Source organism: Antechinus flavipes, chromosome 4 (assembly GCF_016432865.1).
Source record: "Antechinus flavipes isolate AdamAnt ecotype Samford, QLD, Australia chromosome 4, AdamAnt_v2, whole genome shotgun sequence".
NCBI lineage: Eukaryota > Metazoa > Chordata > Mammalia > Dasyuromorphia > Dasyuridae > Antechinus > Antechinus flavipes.
In genome coordinates, this window is record NC_067401.1 from 374,600,764 (window position 1) to 374,620,475 (window position 19,712).

The 19,712-nt window shown below is 37.8% G+C and overlaps 1 protein-coding gene across 1 annotated transcript in view; it reads left to right on the forward strand.

Moving 5' to 3' along the window:
• PACC1 (proton activated chloride channel 1) overlaps positions 1–19,712 on the forward strand; it is a 33,381-nt gene that overhangs the window by 10,918 nt on the left and 2,751 nt on the right. Inside the window, exons 3-7 of the mRNA XM_051998427.1 lie at positions 3,468–3,677; positions 8,098–8,249; positions 10,352–10,494; positions 13,299–13,443; positions 16,740–16,847. Of these exons, the coding sequence (XP_051854387.1) occupies positions 3,468–3,677; positions 8,098–8,249; positions 10,352–10,494; positions 13,299–13,443; positions 16,740–16,847 (758 nt within the window). The remainder of the gene's footprint in view (positions 1–3,467; positions 3,678–8,097; positions 8,250–10,351; positions 10,495–13,298; positions 13,444–16,739; positions 16,848–19,712) is intronic.

The window sequence follows — 19,712 nt, forward strand, 5'->3', positions numbered from 1 at the left end:
TTATTTATTTTAATTTTGATTTTTTTTATTTTTTTAAACTTTTTATTGACAGAACCCATGCCAGGGTAATTTTTTACAGCATTATCCCTTGCACTCACTTCTGTTCTGATTTTTCCCCTCCCTCCCTTTACCCCCTCTCTCCCAGATGGCAAGCAGTCCTTTATATGTTAAATAGGTTACAGTATATCCTAGATACATTATATGTGTGCAGAACCGAACAGTTCTCTTGTTGCACAGGGAGAATTGGATTCAGAAGGTATAAATAACCCGAGAAGAAAAACAGAAACAACATTCATTTTCAATAAAATTTTGAGTTTCAGATTTTTTCTACCTCCTTCCCTAAGACAGCAAGTAGTCTAATATAGGTTATACATATGCAGTCATGTAAACATATTTCCACATTAGTCATGTTGTGAAAGAAGAAACAGAAAAAAGGGACAAGAACACAAAAATCTCACCCAAAGAGAAAAGGGTATGCTTCCATCTATATGCAGACTCCATAGACCTTTTTCTGGATGTAAATAGTATTTTCCATCATGAGTCTTTTAGAAAAGACAATTTTCAACATTCATTTTCTTATGAGATTCTGAGTTCCAAATTTTTCTTTCTCCTTTCCTGCTCCCCCGCCAAGACAGCAAACAATTTAATATAGGTTATACATGTGCAATTTTGTAAAACATATTTCTACATTAGTCATGTTGAATCACTAGCTATTAATATAATTTTTATTAACTAGTGAGAAAAAAGCTTGGCAGGGTGGTTTGTGGCCAGGCTGTGGGTGGTCTTGAATAGTTAAGGATTTGGATATTATCCTGTAGGCTAGAAAGTGTAGCATTGAAATGGCTGACTCTGATCCTAGGTGAAATCAAAAGGAAGCTGTTGGCCTGGGAACATAGAAAGGCATTTGGTGTTGAGGATAAATGGTAGGTTCAATAAGTGGGAGAAGCAAAAAGTTTGGAGGTTAGAATAAAAGCCTTCACTTTCTTGTCTCCTTTCATTTATTCAACAAGAGTTATTAATTAAAAAAAACTGTTAAAATGTCTTTATATGTCATTGGGGACGTGAAATATTTTTTTTAAAAAGAGTTTATTAAATTTTATATGGTAGGCACTTGATGCTTGGGTTACAGAGACAAACACAAATAGCCTAAAGGAACTTGTAGTGTATTGGAATGAAACAACAGGTACTCAGATAAATAAACATGAAGCAGCGTTGGATGGAGGAGGGGAGGATATTAACTACTGATCTTGGTGGATCATAGTAGTCCTTATGTAGGAGGGTTTGAGATAGGCCATGAAGGAAACTAGGAATTCTGTGAAATTGGGTGAAGAGGGAGCATTTTGGATGGATGGCAGCCTTTCCATGTACCAGGCACTCTGGTGGAACAGCACAGGTACTCAGGACAGTAGAGGGTCTTTGTGTACATGGAGAACATGAAGAAAACTAATCAATGTGTAGTGAACATAGAAGTATAGGCCCTGAGCCAGATTGTCAAAAGTTTTGCTACTCAAAGGAGTTTTTATTTTATCTTAGATCTAGTAGGGAAACCATTGGAGTTTCTTGAATAGGGGACTGGAAAATCAGTTGTTCCAAGTAAAGAGGAAGTCTCCAGAATGACTTTGCCAATAGGTGGCTAAAATGAAGCCAAGATGAATAATAATGACAATAATTTACATTTACATAGTGTTTTAAGGTTGACAAGGAATTTTCCTCACAATCACAGTGTGAGGAAGGTAGTTTAAGTCTTAATATCCTCATCTTACAGATGAGTAAACTGAGTCTTGAAAAGTGACTTTTATGTGACTTGTCCATGGTCATAAGCTAATAAGCATTGGAACCACAATTGGAGACGACAGTCTCCAGGTTCCAAATCCAATGTCCTTTTCACTAGCCCACTAAAGTTAAGGAGTGACTGTCATTGATGGGTTTTTGAAGCCTCAGAGAATGACAGCAGGAGACAGGAAGGTATTAAAGAAGGAAAACTCAAATGGGAAGAGCTCATTCATCAAAGCTGCCTTTTGGTTCTCCCTAATCTTTAACATAATAAGTGAGGAAGCTTCATCCAAAGTGCTGCTGCTGCTACCTCTAGGAAAGGAAACTTTGGGGAGCCTCACTTCTCTTATCTCAGATATAGGGGAAAACGCTGCTTCATCCCTTAGCTCTTCCAAAACAAACTTATGATTTCCCCTGAAGAAACTGTACCAGATAACTATGGAAAAATAGAACAAAACAAAACAAAATGCAAAAGTATAGAAATGGTTGAATTTATAGAGCATAAAGATCTTATCATCCTATAATTATGATGGATTATAACTGGTAGAGTTCTATGTTCTGCGGCATCTCTTTCTGTCTGCATTCTTATCAGATTTCTGTTACTGGTATTTTTAAGAGTCACAGTGTGCAAGTCATTGTTTTGATTTTATTTTCTTTGATCCATATGTATTTTCTCACATTTCATTGTATTTTTTACATTTATTATTTTTAAAATAATGTTGCATTAATGTCACAATTAATTCTATCCATCCAAAATTCTCTTCCTCCTTTCCTGACCTCACAGAATCCCCAGTTTCCTTCAAGGCCTAACTCAAGCCCTCCTAAGGACCACTATTATCCACCAAGATCAGTAGCTAGTGTCATCTCTTCCTCCATCCAAAGGTGCTTCATGTTTATTTATCTGAGTGCCTGTTTGTTTCATTCCAACACAATGCAAGTTTCTTTAGGGTAGAAATCATTTTGTGTTTGTCTCTGTTACCCGAGCATCAAGCATGTGCCTAGCATATAAAACTAGCGTCTAGTTTTTCATTTTTAAAGTAAGGTTATTATATTGATATTTTATAATAAATCATTTATTTCCTTTTAAATGACATATTCAGGAGACTGACCTGGTAGTGAAATCACTTACTCAAACGGAATAATCAGTTTTGTAACTCACTGCAAGTTAGCTCTCAAAAAGATTGCAGAATTTGTACTTCCACCAACAATCTAATAGTATGCTTTGACCCCTCCAAAGTTTATCATTCTTAGCTGTCTTTGCTGGTTTGAGAGTATTAGGTAGTTTATTTTATATAAATTATCCTGGTTATTACCCCCCAAAATCTGAAGTTTTTCTAGAGATTTCCTAAATCCCTGCATCGTAGGTATGGAATATCCAAAATGCCTTAACTGTATCATGATTAAAGATAGCTTATATCAATGGTTCTTTTAAACCCCAAGGGTAAAAATTTCAGTCCTTTTGAGGGCTAGTTACTTTTCCTCAGTTTTTATGGTCATAGGCTTTTTGCCTATGTATTATATACATCATTTTTCATATGGAGAACCACATGGGTAAGTACAAGTGTATCTGTGCAGTTATTCTCTACAGTTGGGAAGATGACTCACAATTGAATTACCTTATGATTAGGTGGATTAGGAGTATCTTTTTCTGTATATGAGGGACAGTCTTTTCATCATGACTTTGTCATCTCCAGTCCTAGACAGCGAATCTGTCATCAACAGCATCCGCTTCAGCAAGGCCTGCCTAAAGAATGTGTTTTCAGTGCTGTTAATCTTCATTTACCTGCTGCTCATGGCCGTGGCTGTCTTCTTGGTCTACCAGACCATCACTGATTTCCGGGAGAAGCTCAAGCATCCGGTCATGTCTGTCTCCTACAAGGAGGTGGATCGTTACGATGCACCAGGTAAGGCTTGTTCCCAACTCTTGTTGCCAGTTTGTCATTTAGTTCCCTAATCTCAAAAATATGATTGAGCTGAAAGATCTTTAAACAACTAAAATCTGACACTAAAATTCTGTGGTTTTCCTATTGAGTGCATAAGGAAGTAGCTTGGTATAATTAAAAGATCATTGAATTTGGATTCAAATTTTGGCTTTGTTTTTACTCTTTCTTGATTTGGGGCAGATTATTCCACTTTTTGTGCCTCAGTTTTCTTATCTGTGAAATGAGAAGATTACACTCTATGTGATCTCTAACATTCCTTCTAGTTCAAAATCTCATGATACTAGGGGTACCAGAGATGAAGGGAATCGGTATGTTGGAGGTAAAATGTTACATAGAGAAGGAAAGGAAGAAAAACCACTATAAATTTAAACTAAAATCACTTATGACTTTTTTATGACTCTTCTTGAAGAGGAGAGAGGTATTTTGGAGAGGAAATATTACTGCTTAACTTTTAAGCAATGATGATAGAGCAGAGCCACAGGTGCTGTCCGATAAGTAAGGGTAAGAGAAAAGAATTATGGTGGTCAGTGACTTTCTGTTTAGGGTATTGATGATAACAGTAAAAGTCTGCTACCTACCTGGATGCAAGACTGATAAAAAGCCTCCCAAGGCCTCTCAGAAGAGATTACTACATTATAAATGGCAAAAATGCTGCTGGAAGGAACCTACAAAGCATTGCCAAGATGACAAAGTTTGGGCCAGAGAAAGAAAATCAGAAGAGTTCAGCAGGTATTTTCATTAGCGCTCACCACTGAAAGTAAAGGTTACAAGGAAAGAAAAAAAGATCTTACTTGGGAAACAAACAGGCTAAGATGATGATGTCTGTGAATGAGATTCAGATTTCTGGAACCAAGGCTTAAAATAGAGCTTTGACAGGCTACGGGACACCTGTGTGGTGCAGTGATTAGAGTACTGGACCTGGAGTCAGGAAGACTTTTCCATTAGACATTAGATACTTAACAGCTGTGTGATCCTGGGAAAGTTCCTTAATTAACTCTGTTTGCCTCCGTTTCCTTGTTGGAGGAGGAAATGGCGAACCCCTCCAGTATCTTTGCTAAGAAAACCCCAAATGGGGTCACAAAGAGTCATATATGATTGAAAATCTTTGAAAACCAATGGCAAATGATAGGCTACTGACCAGAAACGAAAAGAATAAAAAAGAATAAATAATAATTAAATGCAAAGTCATGGGAGGAGGGCACTAGAAGTTGGGGGGGAATGGAGAAGTGCTTCATGTAGGGTCTTAAAGGAAGGGAAAGCTCAGTTGAAGCAGGAATCAAATCCAGATATGGGGGATAGCCAGTATGAAGGTACAGAACTGGAAGATAGAGTGCCATGGGTTAGGAACAGAGACAAGACAAATTGCATTGGATTAAGGCAGGAAAGATAAATTGGGGTCAGACTGTGAAAAGCTTTACAAGCAAAACAGGAATTTGTGGTTTTTATCCTAGAGGCATTAGGGAGGAAGAACAGAGAAGTTAATAACTTCTAGACTTGTTTGAACAATAATTTCATCCTTCACTAGGTGGGGGAACAAACAAGGGAGGAAATTCCATACTAGATCAGTCTCACTAACTCATCTCCCTTACATTAGAAGCTGGGACTCTGCCCCTGTCACCCCCAGGCTCTGATAGTTGAACTTTTCCTTTGTCTTGTCTAGAAGCAGACTTCTAAGTTCTTTCTGCTATTTTTCATACCATATCCACTCACTCTCTCATCCCTTTTTTGTGTTATTTCTCTCCTTAGAATATAAGGTCCTTGAAGATAGGGACTGTCTTGCTTTCTTATTGTTGTATCCCCAGCCCGTTGTAGATAGTAAGTGCTTGGTAAATAGTTTATCTACCTATTTATTCCAGGAGAAATGCTGTAGGCAGTGGCGCTCAGCCTCTGTCCTAGACTTTGCCTTTGTCTTGTTCTGGTTAGGCAGCATGGTGTAGTGAGCAAAATGGTGATAGAGTCAGGAGGAAGCGTAGATTCTGCCGTAGATCTCTAACATCAGTAAACTCTTTTAACAGCCTCGAGTCTCAATTTCCTCATCTGTGAAATAATATTTACACTATTTATTTCACAGGGTTGTTGTCAAAGAAAAAGTAAGTTTTAAAAATTTTTACATAAATGTGAGTTATTGCTATTTGGCCACCTCCCTCCCATATCTACCTTTCTTCTCCTCCTTTCTCTGCCTTTCTCCACCTTTCTCCTTCCTTCTTCTTCCTTTCTCCTTTTTTTTTTTTTTTTTTTTTGGCTTGCTTATAGTCACACAGTATTTTTATTATTATTTTAATCAAGAATGCATCCTTTTTTAAACTGATAACTATGTCTCTTTCCATGAGGCAAGTAGACAGTTCTGCTCCACTGTGGCAGAATGTGGGGAAAATCTGTGGCCTCTGGAGCTCTTTGGCTCTTATGTTCAGTTAAGGTGTATTACAATGATGTGGGAGACAACTTACAAGTTCTTGAGTGCTGATTATTGAATTTTTAGTGTGACCATGTACATTTTGTAAATTGGCAAATGCTACAATCCAGGAATTAATTTATTATTTTGTTGATTTCTAGACTTAAGAAAGTGATAGAGTATATGTTAAACTTAATTTGATTAAAGTTAAAAGTGTGTTTTGTTGCAGTTTTTTTTACCCCTAGAAAACTGATTATTAAACATTTACCAACACACCTCTGATGTAATGCCAAATTACAGGGCATCAACTTTTCAGGCAAAGTGTTTGTATCTGATCCCATGACCAAATAATTTTGGAGAAGTCTGAGGCAACTTTTATGCAGTCCCAAGATCATGGATTTAGAATTGGAAGGGATTTCCATGACGAGCTAATTCACCTCCTTCTTTTTGGAGGAGTAACAAATAAGTCAAGCACAATTAACCCCCAAGTTTGATCATATCCAAAAATGTGAGTTTCATTCAGCATATTTAGTCTATTGACTTCCTTTTGGGAGGAGAGTACCATTCTTTATTATGGCTGATTTTTATAGCGATCAGGGTTCTTAAGTTCAAAATTGCTCATTTTCATGTTATTATAGTATCAATTGTTCTGGTTCTGCTCACTTCATTCTGCTTCACTCTTCTCAATTTTCTCAGAAACTGTTCATTTTGGGAGCACAATACTATTCCATTACATTATTAGACACTAATTTGTTTAGTCATTTGCTAATAGATGGGCATCTCCTTAAATTTCAAGGTTTTGCTATTACAAAAAAAGTTAAATATTTTTATATATATTGATCTTTTCTCTCTTTCTTTGCCCTTCTGAGGCATTGGCCTAGCAGTGGTATTGCTGGGTCAAAGAATATTGACAGTTTAGTGACCTTTTGTGTATAGATCCAAATTGTTTTACAAAATGACTGGACCACTCACTCCATGATAGGAAAGGTGATGAACTAAAAATACAGAGACATACATTTTTGGGGTGGTACTGAGAATTTTGGGGGGCTATGTAGGGCTTTAATTTGAAGGTTTTTAGTTTTTGGTTTGTTGTTTTTTGGCTATCATTTGAGTGTAAAGTAGGACTTTCATTTGAAAAGTTTTTGTTTTTTAATTTTTTCATATTACTGAATGGAGATTTGTGGGAGGGATAATTTTTTTTAAATGCTTAAAAAAAAACCAGACTGTTTAAATCAATTCACAACTTCACCCACACAACACAAGTATGTTTGCCTGTTTCTGGCCTATTTCTGACATGTGCCATTCTCCCCATTTTTCTTTTTTTGTCAATCTGATGAGTATGAGGTGGAGCTTCAAAGTTTCTTTAATTTGCATTACTCTGATTATTAGTTATTTTGGGCATTTTCCCATATAACTATAGATAGCATGGATTTCTTCTGAACTTTCTGTTCATACCCTTTTTATATAGATGAAGAAACTCAGGCCCAGGAGGTAATTAAATAAGGTCATAAAGCTGACAAGCATCAGATAATATTTGAACTTTCCTGGGTCATGAATGACATCTCTCTCAGCATTTGTAGAAACAATAACTTAATGGAAAGACTGTTAGATTTGGAGCTCAAAAGATGGAAGTTTCAATGCTGTCCCTGATACTAGCTGTCTGTCCTGGGCAAATCATGTAGTTTCTTCATCTGTGAAATGGGCATATTAATACTTGTACGTATATCACACTAGTGCATCATGGAAAGCATTGTCATCCTTAAGGTGTTTTGGGAATTAGTGATGGTAGTAATAGCAGTAGGAAGGGAGTTTCTTCAGTTTCAGACCCTGAGTCTTTCAGGCAGGACTGTATTTTTTGATTTTTCATAGGGTTGTTCAATATAACTTGCTGATAGCGAAAAGTACAAGAAAATTAAGGGGCCGAACCTGGGGCCCTGAGGATTTCTGATTTTTGCTTTTCTCCATTTTATCTTATTTTTCCCAATTCAGGTATTGCCCTGTATCCTGGGCAGGCTCAGTTGTTAAGCTGTAAGCACCATTATGACGTCATCCCCCCTTTGAACAGACCCGGGCAGCCAGGAGACGTGGACTGTACCACCAAGAGGATTAATTACACGGACCCTTTCTCCAACCAAACCATGGTAACCCTTCTTGGGGCTGGTTCAAGAGCCAAGTCAGCCTGAGAAATCCAGGGAACCCTTTTTCCAGTCCAGGTTCTGAGAGGCTGATTTCTCAGGTTTTGTTGGATGGGCCCCTGTTTTCCTAATAATGTCCTCCATGAGGGCAGAAAATGGAATTAAATGGGCATGTAGCTCCAGCAAGACCCCTAATATTGGGTGATGAAGGGAAATTTGTTCCAGGTCTCTCCTAACCATGACCAAATAAACTTGTGAATGGCTCCTGATGAGATACCACCTTGTCTGAGGACAGGTAGAAAGGGCTTCCCTTGAGAATACAATGTTCTTTTGCAAATGTCATTCCTCTGCCTCAGTGGTTAATTCTTTAAAATGTCAGTGAGTGTGTTGGAGAAGGGCAGTGGTGAGAAGATTTGGACGTCATTGAGAGAAGGACTTAAAAAATGGAGGCTGATTTCTTGGGATTCTTTTGGGTGGATTTCCTCTTAAGGCATTCATGGACTTATTTGATTCTCATAACAATTCTAAGAGCTAGATACAATTATCATCTCCATTCGACAGTTGAAGAAATGGAGGCAAATAGCAGATAATTGCCCAGAGAGTCACATAGCTAGTAAGTGTCTGAGGCTGAATTCAGATCTTCCTGATTACAAGCCTGGTTCTTAATTTATTGGACTTCCCAGGTTCTAGATGTCTAGATTACAAGGTATTACTATTATTTAGTACTTGTAGCACCTAGTACTACATGGTATTAATATTAAGGCAAATATTTTTCTTATCTCCATTTTACATGTGAGAGAGAGTGAAGGTGCACAGAAGTTTTAGGACTTTCTTATGGTCACAGCTTATGTGACCATAATCAGTTCTTTTCCGACTGTTGCCTCATGTATATATTTTTATTTCCTTAATAAATTGTCCATTCTTTATGTCCAATGATTGTTTAATATTTCTATTTTCCTGGTGGTTAACATAGAGCTCTACCCACTATAAATATACAATAAATATTTCAAATTGATGTCTTTGGTTTTTACATCACCTACATCAATTTGCCAGTCAATAAATATTTATTAAACACTTCCTATGTTCCACTAGGAATACAAATACAAGTAGAAAGAAAGTCTTTCCTTTCAAGGGGGAGATTCTCCTCATTTTACAATTTACAATACAGAAATAAAAGCTAAAAAGGAGAATGGAGGTTCCTGGGAGCATAGTAGAAAAAGTCCAAAGGAAAGAAGACATGACTGAAATGGATGTTCTGGGGGGAGGGCAGGAGGAGAGGCATCCAATTGGAGGGAGAGGCAAGAGGGAAAGGAATGAGCTTCCAGGATGAAGTAAAATCTACATTTACGAATGGATTTCCCCCTTGTCTCCCCAGAAAGCCGTCTTTTAAAATAAAGAATATTAACTGACATTGTCCTAATCTGATAGAATGTGCCCTATTCTGCAACCATAGTTCCCCACCTCTATGAAATAGGGAAGAAGGCCCATTTTCTCCTTCCTTCTTCAAGGCCAAACTTGATCATTCCTTATAATTGTATAGTTTCCCATTTATTGTTATTCTTTTCCTTTATATTGTTGTGATTTGGAGGTATACAGTTTTCTAATTCATAATATCACTAGATGTTCTAGAAGAAACCTCAGATGCCTTGTAGTTCAACACCCTCATTTTCCTCAGGCAGAAACTGAGGTCCAGACTGGGTGCCTTGCCCCAGCTCACACAAGCGTGGGCAGCAGAGGCAGGACCCTTGAGAGTCGTGGCTGAGTTCTTGACTTTACTTCTGCTCATAGAAGTCTTTCTTTGCTTCTCTTTGTATTCATTGCATCTGATGGGCCAGAAATATTCCAGTGCATTCATGTGTTGTTTAGCAATTCCAGGTTTAGGTAGGCTTCTGCCAGCTGAGTAATTTCATGTGCTTCCTGACTTTACTTGAATTATAGGGATGAAGTAGAGAGGGAAAAGTAGGTGGATAATTCCTGAATGGAGTAGGATGTTGCCTGAAGAAGGTAACGGAGAAGCAGAAGAGCCATAGCTTTCTTCTCCATCCCCATCCTCTCACCTTCATCTCCTCCACCTCTGACTCCTACCTTTCTTCCTTTCTTTGCTCTAGAAATATGCTCTGATTGTCCAGGGACCCCGGGAAGTAAAGAAGAGGGAGCTGGTCTTCCTTCAATTTCGCCTGAATGAAACCAGTGAGGACTTCAGTGCCATTGATTACCTCCTCTTCTCTTCTTTCCAGGAGTTTGTGCGGAGGTAGGGCTGTGCTGGGCTCTGCTAGGTTTGGTGGCTGGGCTGTGGTGAGCTGGGTTGGGCTGCATTGGATTGGGTTAGACTGGGTTGGGCTGGGTTGGGTTGGGTTGGGTTGGGTTGGGTTCAGTTGAACTAGGCTGGGCTGGGCTGGTAAATTAGACTGGGCTGGGCTGGGTTGAATTGGGTTAAGTGGGAGAGGCTGGGCTGAGTTGGGTTGGATTGAGATGGGTCAGTAAGTTGAGTCTAGGCATCTTCATAGCAGATCTGGTGCCCTCCATGAAATTGCTGGATTAAAAACTGATCTGGAAGTGCTAGAAGGAACAATTATCTGGATGAGCAACTTTTCTTCTTCTTTTTTAGCTTTTATAAGATATGTGCATGGGTAATTTTTCAGCATTGACAGTTGCAAATCCTTTTGTTCCAACTTTTCCCCTCCTTTCCCCCATCCCCTCCCTCAGATGGCAGGTTGACCAATACATATTAAATATGTTAAAGTATATGATAAATACAATATGTGTATACATGTCCAAAGTTATTTTGCTGTACAAAAAGAATTGGACTTTGAAATAGTGTACAATTAACCTATGAAGGAAATCAAAAATGCAGGCGGACAAAAATATAGGGATTGGGAATTCTATGTAGTGGTTCATCATCATCTCCCAGAGTTCTTTCGCTGGGTGTAGCTGGTTCAGTTCATTACTGTTCTATTGGAACTGATTTGGTTCATCTCGTTGTTGAAGATGGCCACGTCCATCAGAATTGATCATCATATAATATTGTTGCTGTATATAATGATCTCCTGATCCTGCTCATTTCACTCAGCATCAGTTCATGTAAGTCTCTCCAGGCCTTTCTGAAATCATCCTGTTGGTCATTTCTTACCAAACAATAATATTCCAATAACATTCATATACCACAATTTATTCAACCATTCTCCAATTGATGGGCATCCACTCAGTTTCCAGTTTCTAGCCACTACAAACAGGGCTGCCACAAATATTCTTGCACATACAGGTCCCTTTCCCTTCTTTAATATCTCTTTGGGATATAAGCCCAGTAGTAACACTGCTGGGTCAAAGGTTTGATAACTTTTTGAGCATAATTCCAAATTTGAGCAACTTATCTTCTCTGGCTTTCTTTAGAAACAGAATTCCAAGGCCAGAGGAGGACCTTGAGAGGTCCATTCCCCTTCCTCTACACCAAACCTTCTAAAAATCTGATCTTGGCAGTGACTGTAATCACAACTAAACTACAGAGTTGTATACAGGTGACAGGGAAATTAGTGAGAAGTAGGATGCCATATTTGTTCTGCCAAATCCAGTAGGATCCTTGATTGGCTCAGCCACCCCCTTATTCCCAAGTAACTCTTGTCATATTTCTCAACAGGTGTGAGGAAAGAATACATGGGGGGAGATATCTATTTTATTTTTTCCCAATTTTAGAAAGTTTTGAACTTAATTATCAGCTAAAATAAGCACTTCCCTGTACATAATAAAATGGAAAGAGATGGTTGTCCATGAAACTGGGAATCTCTGTCATGTACAACTTATTTTCTTTTTACATATATAAGTTTGACATGTTATTTTCAGAGCTGTCCTTCATGTCTGTGATTCCTTCTGGCTTCCCTTCTGTTCTCTTCTGTGCATTTGAAAAACATGTTTCAATGTCCCTCCTTTTCTTTTCTTTTTGGTGATTCAATTCCTAGCTCTTACCATTTTTTCTCCTATCCTAATTGAGAAAAAAAGAAAAAGAAAGCCTTAGTAACAAGTATCATATTCAGGCAAAACAAATTCCCTCAGTGGCTTTATCAGAAATCTGAAGATGTTTCACATTTCATAACTTGAGTCTGTCACCTCTGTGTCACAAGGCAGGTAGTGTATTTCATCATTGGTCCTTTGGGATTATGTGCCATGGAAGTAAAGATGTCCAGCAGAAGTTAGAACTGTGGGACCAGGGTTTAGGAGAGAAGATATAATAAAGATCTGAGAGTCATTTTGGTACAAAGGATAATTAAATTCCTAGAAGCTGATGAGATCACTGAGGAAGACATCCTGACAGTGCTCTGGAGTATAGCTACATGATAAAAAAAAAATTAATCAAAAATTCTGTAAAGGAACAATGAGACATGTAGAAGACAGGATAATAAGTCCTGAAATCATGCTGTGTGAGGATCAGCTTTAAAACAAAACAAAACAGGGCATATGTAGCTAAGTGGAGAAAAGAGAAGACTTGGCAGGAGCCTTGAACTATCAGATAGAAAAGAAATTAAACTTGTGTTTGACTACAGAAGACTGTACTAAGAGCACTAGGTGAATCTGAGAGAAGTAGATTTAGATTTAGAATTTAATTTGAAGGATCTTAGAGTACATCCAGTTCAGTCCTTTTATTTTTACAGGTCAAACTGGTAGAAAGAGGGAGAACCAGCATACAAAACGAGTTCCTCTAATTCCAAATTCAGTATTCTTTATACAGTATCATAGTTGAAGTAAGGAAAAACTCCCTGTTAAAGCCATCCACAAATGAAATGGGCTGCCTTGGAAGGGACTAGAAGGAAGGGAGAAGGAGTTTCTTTGGAGTGGATATAGGTTGTTGGTTCTGGATGCTTCCATTTTTCTCTCAGGAGTAGAGATCAAGTAGGAATTAAAACCTGGCTTTGCTGTTGAGTGGTCCTGGGTTATTTATATAATTTTTTTTCTCTGTAAAGTAGGAAATTTGAATGAGATGATTGCCAAAATCCTTTCTGTTTTTTAATTCTATAAATAAATCTGGCCATTTTTCCCCATCTCACTTTTCCCCTTCCTTCCAAGCCCAGACAAAGTACGCTTCATGCAGGACTGTGAGAGTGCCTATTCCAGCTGGAAGTTCTCTGGAGGTTTCCGGACCTGGGTCAAAATGTCACTTGTGAAGACGAAAGAAGAAGATGGACGGGAAGCTGTGGAGTTCCGGCAGGAGGTAGTTGATTTTAGGTTTCCTTCAGCACGGATTCTGCCTTGGGCAATGATAGGGGCCTCCCTGGTAGGGGACCTCTGGTGGGTGACCATGTGCACTTCTTACCATTTGGCCACTGTCATCAAAAACAAGTTACCAGTGTAATTGAGAGATCTCAAACCTATTAAAGAGTCCCTGATAAAGTCCCTGATAAAGAGAAAAAAATATACCTCCTTTTTTTGCAAAGGTAGCAAATGATATAGAATATTGGATATATTGCCAGGCTCAGTTGATTGAACTGTTTTTTTTTTCCCTCACTTATAAGAAATGGCCTGATGTGGAGAATAGGGAGGGATTTATGTGCAAATGAAAGTGATGTAAAAGCAAAAGATATTGTTAAAAAAATTTAAAGTAATTAATATTTTTTGCTTTTTGCTCATTATGGTTTCCCCCAGTATCTTTTCCCTCTCTCTCTCAGAAAGTTATCTGATATAAAATAGTATTTTTAAAAAATAAAAAAGGGAAATGAAGAGGGGAAAGAATCAGCATAATATCAATGGATTGAAGATAGATGTAGCAGCACCTCTGGATCTTTCACCTTATGAGGGGTGGAGTGGAAGTGTTCTCTCATCTCTCTTCATTCAGGTCATGCTTGAGCTTTATAGTTTTGCTACATTCATTTTTGTGTGTGTTTGTGTGTGTGCTTGTTAAGGTTCTTTCCATTTACATTGTTGTTGTCATCATGTCTGTTGTTTTCTTGGGTCTGGTTACTTCATTCTGCATCAGTTCATGTAGAAATATATTTCCATGCTTCTCTATATTCATCACATTCATCATTGTTTATAGCACGGTAATATTCTATTACATTCATTTACAACAATTTAGCTATTCTTTGTTTCCAATTCTTTGCTATAACAAAGTATCTGAGGACTTCTTACAATTGCCATTTTTGTCACTTTTAAGAGTATGAGGTATTTTAATTTGCATTTCTCTTATTAGTGATTTGAAGTATTTTTTGCATTTCTTCTTTTAAATAGTGTTCATGTCCTTTGATTACTTGTCTTTTGAGGAATGAATGTTAGTATTATATACATACGTTTTTTATACACACACGTATGTATAAATTTATGGAAAGTGCGTATATGCCCATCAACTGGGGAATGGCTAAATAAGTTATAGTATATGAAAGTAATAGAATATTATTGTTCTATAAAAAATGATTTTAGAAAGGCCTGAAAAAATATACATGAACTGATGCTGAGTAAAATAAGTAGAGCCAGGAGTACAGTATACACAGTAGTAACAAGATTGTATGATGATCAGCTATGAAAGATTTGATTCTTTTCTCAGAAGTTTAGTGATCCAAGGCAATCCCATTAAACTTTGGATAGAAAAATGAAAAAAAAAGTGTATATATATATATATATATATATATATATAAACATATATTTATATATAAACTTATATATTTTATATATTTATAAATTTTTATATATTTAAAATTCTCAGAAAGACTTGATACAAGTTAAGAACAAAACTTAATATAAAAAATCCATGAAGGGTGGGTTGCAAATGTTTTCTCACATCTCTTCATTCAAATCATGCTTGAGCTTTATAGTTTTGTTCCATTCATTGTTGGGTGTGTGTGTGTGTGTGTGTGTGTGTGTGTGTGTGTGTGTGTGCTTGTTAGTGTTCTTTTCATTTACCTTATTGTAGTCATCTTGAATATTGTTTTCTTGGCTCTGCTTACTTCATTCTGCATCATTTCATGTAGAAATATATTTCCATGACTTTCTGTATTCATCACATTCATCATTACTTACAGCACAGTAATATTTTATTACATTCATTTACCACCATTTATTGAGCTATTCTACTTTGTTTCCAATTCTTTGCTACAACAAAAAGTATTCTCAAAAGAAGAAACCAGGACAGACTTTTTGAAGGAAATGGCACTTAAATTGAGCTATGAAGATCACTGAGGATTTCAGGAAGTAAAGGGAAAATATTTATTTCCAGCAGGGGATATAGCAAGGCAAAGGCATGGAGGCAAAAGTTGGACTGCTGTATATGAGAAATAGCAATCAGGCCAGTTTGGCTAGGATGTAAAAAATATATAAAGTATTAAAGTTGAGTGAATATAGAGTCAGCAACAATTCAAATATCTTCTTTGTGTCAAACACTTGCTAAATTTTAGGGAGTAAATCAAAGTGTGGAGTAGAATATAATCAACTTGAACAAATAGACCAAAACCAAATTCTGCATAGCTTTCGTTGTCAAACAGTGGAACGTATTTTATCCTTGTCTATAAGGAATAACCAAAGCTTCTTGAACTAGAGTGTGATATAGACAGACCTGTGTTATAGGAAAACCAGTTTTTCAGCATCTTGCAGCCATGTGGAAGATGGATTGGGCAGGGACAACAACTGGACACTTGACTGCCCTTTCCATACTCTATAATCCAGTAACATTAAGCTGGGCTTTTCCTTGAACAAAACACTCATCTCCTGACTCCATGCCTTATCGTTGGCTGTCTCCTCTGCCGGGGATACTCTCCTTCCTCTTCTCCCCATCCTGGCTTCCTTCAAGGCCTCAATTGATTCCTCCTGCCAGAAGTCTTTCTTAGTCTCTTGACAGCCTACTCTTCCCTCTGAGACTCCATTTATCCATTCTCTCATCCACTGGAATGGGAGTTCTTTGAGAGTTAATCAAGTCCGTGTCTGCTTTTCTTTCTATTCCCAGTGCTTAATGCTGATCTGATATATAGTAAATCTCATGTTTGTTGACTGACCCCAGCACTGTATGGAGGGGTGAATCTGATATGAGTAGAGGGACTATTGAAGAGTTGAAATCTCTGAGATTTGGCTTCAGTTTAAAGATTGTAATAATGCAGATTTTAGCCTGGCACAGTGCTAGCCTGTAACCTTTGCTTCTGGGGAGGCTCTCTTGACCCTGAGCTCTGGAGCGTTAAGTTGTAGTGGGCAGTGGGTGATAGGTGTCCATACTAGGTAATAATTCATTCCTAGGAAAGAAGGAACCACAGAAGGGGCCAAACAGCCTGTGTTAGAAACAGGTCAAAGTTTCTCTGTTGATCAGCAGTGAGATTGAACCTATGTTGCAGCATATTGGGCCTGGGAGAGAGGGGGAGAGCCTGAAAATTTGGATTTTGAATCCTTCTGTTGTACTTTACTGGGGCTGAGATGAGACGAGATACTTAAGAGACCTCAAAAGTAGTAGGAAAGGAAAGGTGAGGGAGAACCCGAGGGAAGAAAGGTGCATAAAGAGATAGTAAATATTAACTCTGCTTTCTGTCCTTCCAGACAAGCGTGGTGAACTACATTGACCAGAGGCCAGCAGAGGAAAGAAGTGTCCAGCTGTTCTTTGTGGTCTTTGAGTGGAAAGATCCCTTTATTCAGAAAGTCCAGGATGTAAGTCATGTTTGATTCACAGCTCTCTGTACATGTGGGGATGCAGCTTCCTTTCCTTGGGCAAAATGGTCTCATTTTGTACTTTTTATATTCTAACTTCATCCTGTTGGATGTAATCTAGAAAACACTAGGGGAAAAAATCCAAAGTGACTACTGCCTATGGCAGAGCAGAAAAGTACAGATCATTGAGTAGAGGTTAGGGAGGGAGCAGAAGCCAAAGTTTTGCTTAAATGAGAGATTATGAACCAGTGCCCCTCGTCAGGGTTGGCTGAGAGTCCAGATGCTCACCTCTGGCGTTGAGCGAAGATGGGGGGAGGATGGATGGGTGCTGAAGCTGGAGCCAGGAAGAGCCTTACAGCTCCAAGTGTCTGATGCCTTCCTCACTCACAAGTTGTATGACCTGGAACAGTGCCATAGTGTACAGTGTGCTGGACCTGGAGTCAGGGAGATACTGAGTTCAAATCCAGCCTCAGATCCATCCTAGTTGGGGTGATCCTGGGCAAGTCACTTCCTCCTGCTTGCCTGTTTCCTCATCTGTAAAATGGGCTGGAGAAGGAAGTGGCAAATTACTCCAGTATCTTTGCCAAGAAAACCCCAAATGGTGTCACAAGAATCAGACATAACTGAAATGACTGTGTGACTAGAGCAAGTCACTTCACCTCAACGTGCCTTAGCTTCCTTCTCTTTGAAACAGGTAGAATAGTAACACCTATCTCTGACTGTTGTAAGGATCAAATCAAGATAGCAAGTGTCAGTTATTTTGCAGCAGACGCCATATTATCATCATCACAGCATCTCTGAGTTCTCACTTTAGCATTTGTAAAGTGAGGGAGTTTGACCAGACCAATCAGTGAACACGTATTTATTAAGCTTCTACTGTGGGTCAGAAGTACTGTGCTAGATTCAAATATAATGAATCAGACAATCCCTACAGACAAGGAGCTCATAGTCTAAGGGAGATGTATCTATATAGTTTATGATTTACAAAGCTTTTTTCATACCAAGTTTCATTTAATTCTCTCTACTTCTTTGTGACTTAGAGTGTCATTATAAACTTAATAAAAATAATCTTTAAAGTTTGCAAAATACTTTACATATATTGTTATCCCACTGATCCTCACAACACTACAGAAAGGTAGGTGTTATCATTCCATTTTTATAGATGGAGGAAACTGAGGTACATTGAGATTAAGTGACTTGCTCAGGATGTACACAGGTAGGAAGTATCTGAGGGGAGAGAGGAATTTATTCGGCTCTTCCTGAATACCAATCCCATTCTTTATCCACTGTACTTACCACCTGGCTGCCCGGAGAGTTTCATCCAAGGATTTGCTACAAGAGGACAGATCAATTCTCAGAGCAGTCCCCAAAGAAAACAATTGCTAGATCAGAGAGAGACCTTCTACAGACCGCTCTGCTTTCCTGAATTGTCTGAGCATGATGTGTCTCATCTTGTGCAGTCAGCAGAAGCAGAGCCATCCATCCATCAAAATAGAATGCTTGATGGAGAAGTTAGAATCTTAATGGTCTAGAAACAATGAATGTGCCCAGCAGCATATTATGTAGGTCAATAGCTTGGCAGAAGGTGTGAAAAGTAATCGGAATGTTTATATGCATAATTTTTGAAAAACTAATTATTTTTGGAACCAAATAATGATGAGTAATTGGGCAAATTTGGGAATCTTAGAAAGATAATAAGAAAGTAGGTTGTGAAGACTGAATAAACATTTGAGAACCAGTTTGAATACCAATTCCTTTATGCAGAATAGGGCCTCGACCTTTAATTTCATTAGTACAGGGAACTCCCATGGAAAAACTCCTAGCCCATGCCTTCTCTGTAATTTATAATCTTATATACGTGTTGCCTGCCACCTTTGTCTAGGGTCACACAGCCCTTTGTGTTTGAGACAGAAGTTGCAAGCTGGTCTTCAAAGACGGGCTCTTCATTCATGATGTCAGAGTGCCCTTCATAAAGAAATGCTGTTATCTGCAGTACAGATTTGCTCATGGTGATCTCGACTCCTCTAGTTAACTAAATTCCAAAATTGTGATCCATCATGTTAATCAGATTTAAAAAGTAGTTCCATGTCTCGTTAAATGACTTTAATATTTAAGCAAGTGGTGTGTGAACTGAGACAGTTTGTTCTAAATATGGCTTAAGGGAAAAATGAAAATTGGTTGGACCAAATAAGGCAGAAGTGGGGAACCTTTTTTCTGTCAAGTACCATTTGAGTATTTATAACATCATTCACAAGTCATGCAAAATTATCAACTTATAGAGAAACTCAAGTAGTAGGAGGTGCTCGTATCTAGCTTTCAGCTTATCACTGCCTATAGTTACCTTGGCAAATCATTTATCCAGTCTTTCGTGACTCATCAACTGGACTTTCCCCACCCCTGATATAAGGAGAGCTATTGAATCAAGTACTATTCCAAATTAGAAAGCATTTATTAAAAAGCAATTATATCATTCTAAGTTTTAGCTGTTACTCAGACTAAAATTTACTTTTAAAAATCAGTCTTATTTGTAACAATATTAGGTGGCTTGACTTTTTTTTTTTTTAAATAATGTATCTCAAAAGTCTTAATGTAATGTTAAGCTTTAATAGCTTCAAAAGTATAAATGCTATATTAAAAAATATCCTTTGGAATTTTATTTAAATTTCTTTTTAAAAATTTTTTTGGATAATTAAATTTTAATAAGAGGGTTTACTTCCCCCCTCTGTCAGTATATTTTGACATTTTCTTCACCTTAGATCAGAGACTGTGAGTAGAGTAGAGGAGGTCCTTTTCTCTGGGTCACTTCATTCATCTGATATGTTCTCAATTAAAACTTTTTCTTGTAGGGTCAACATTCAAAACTGT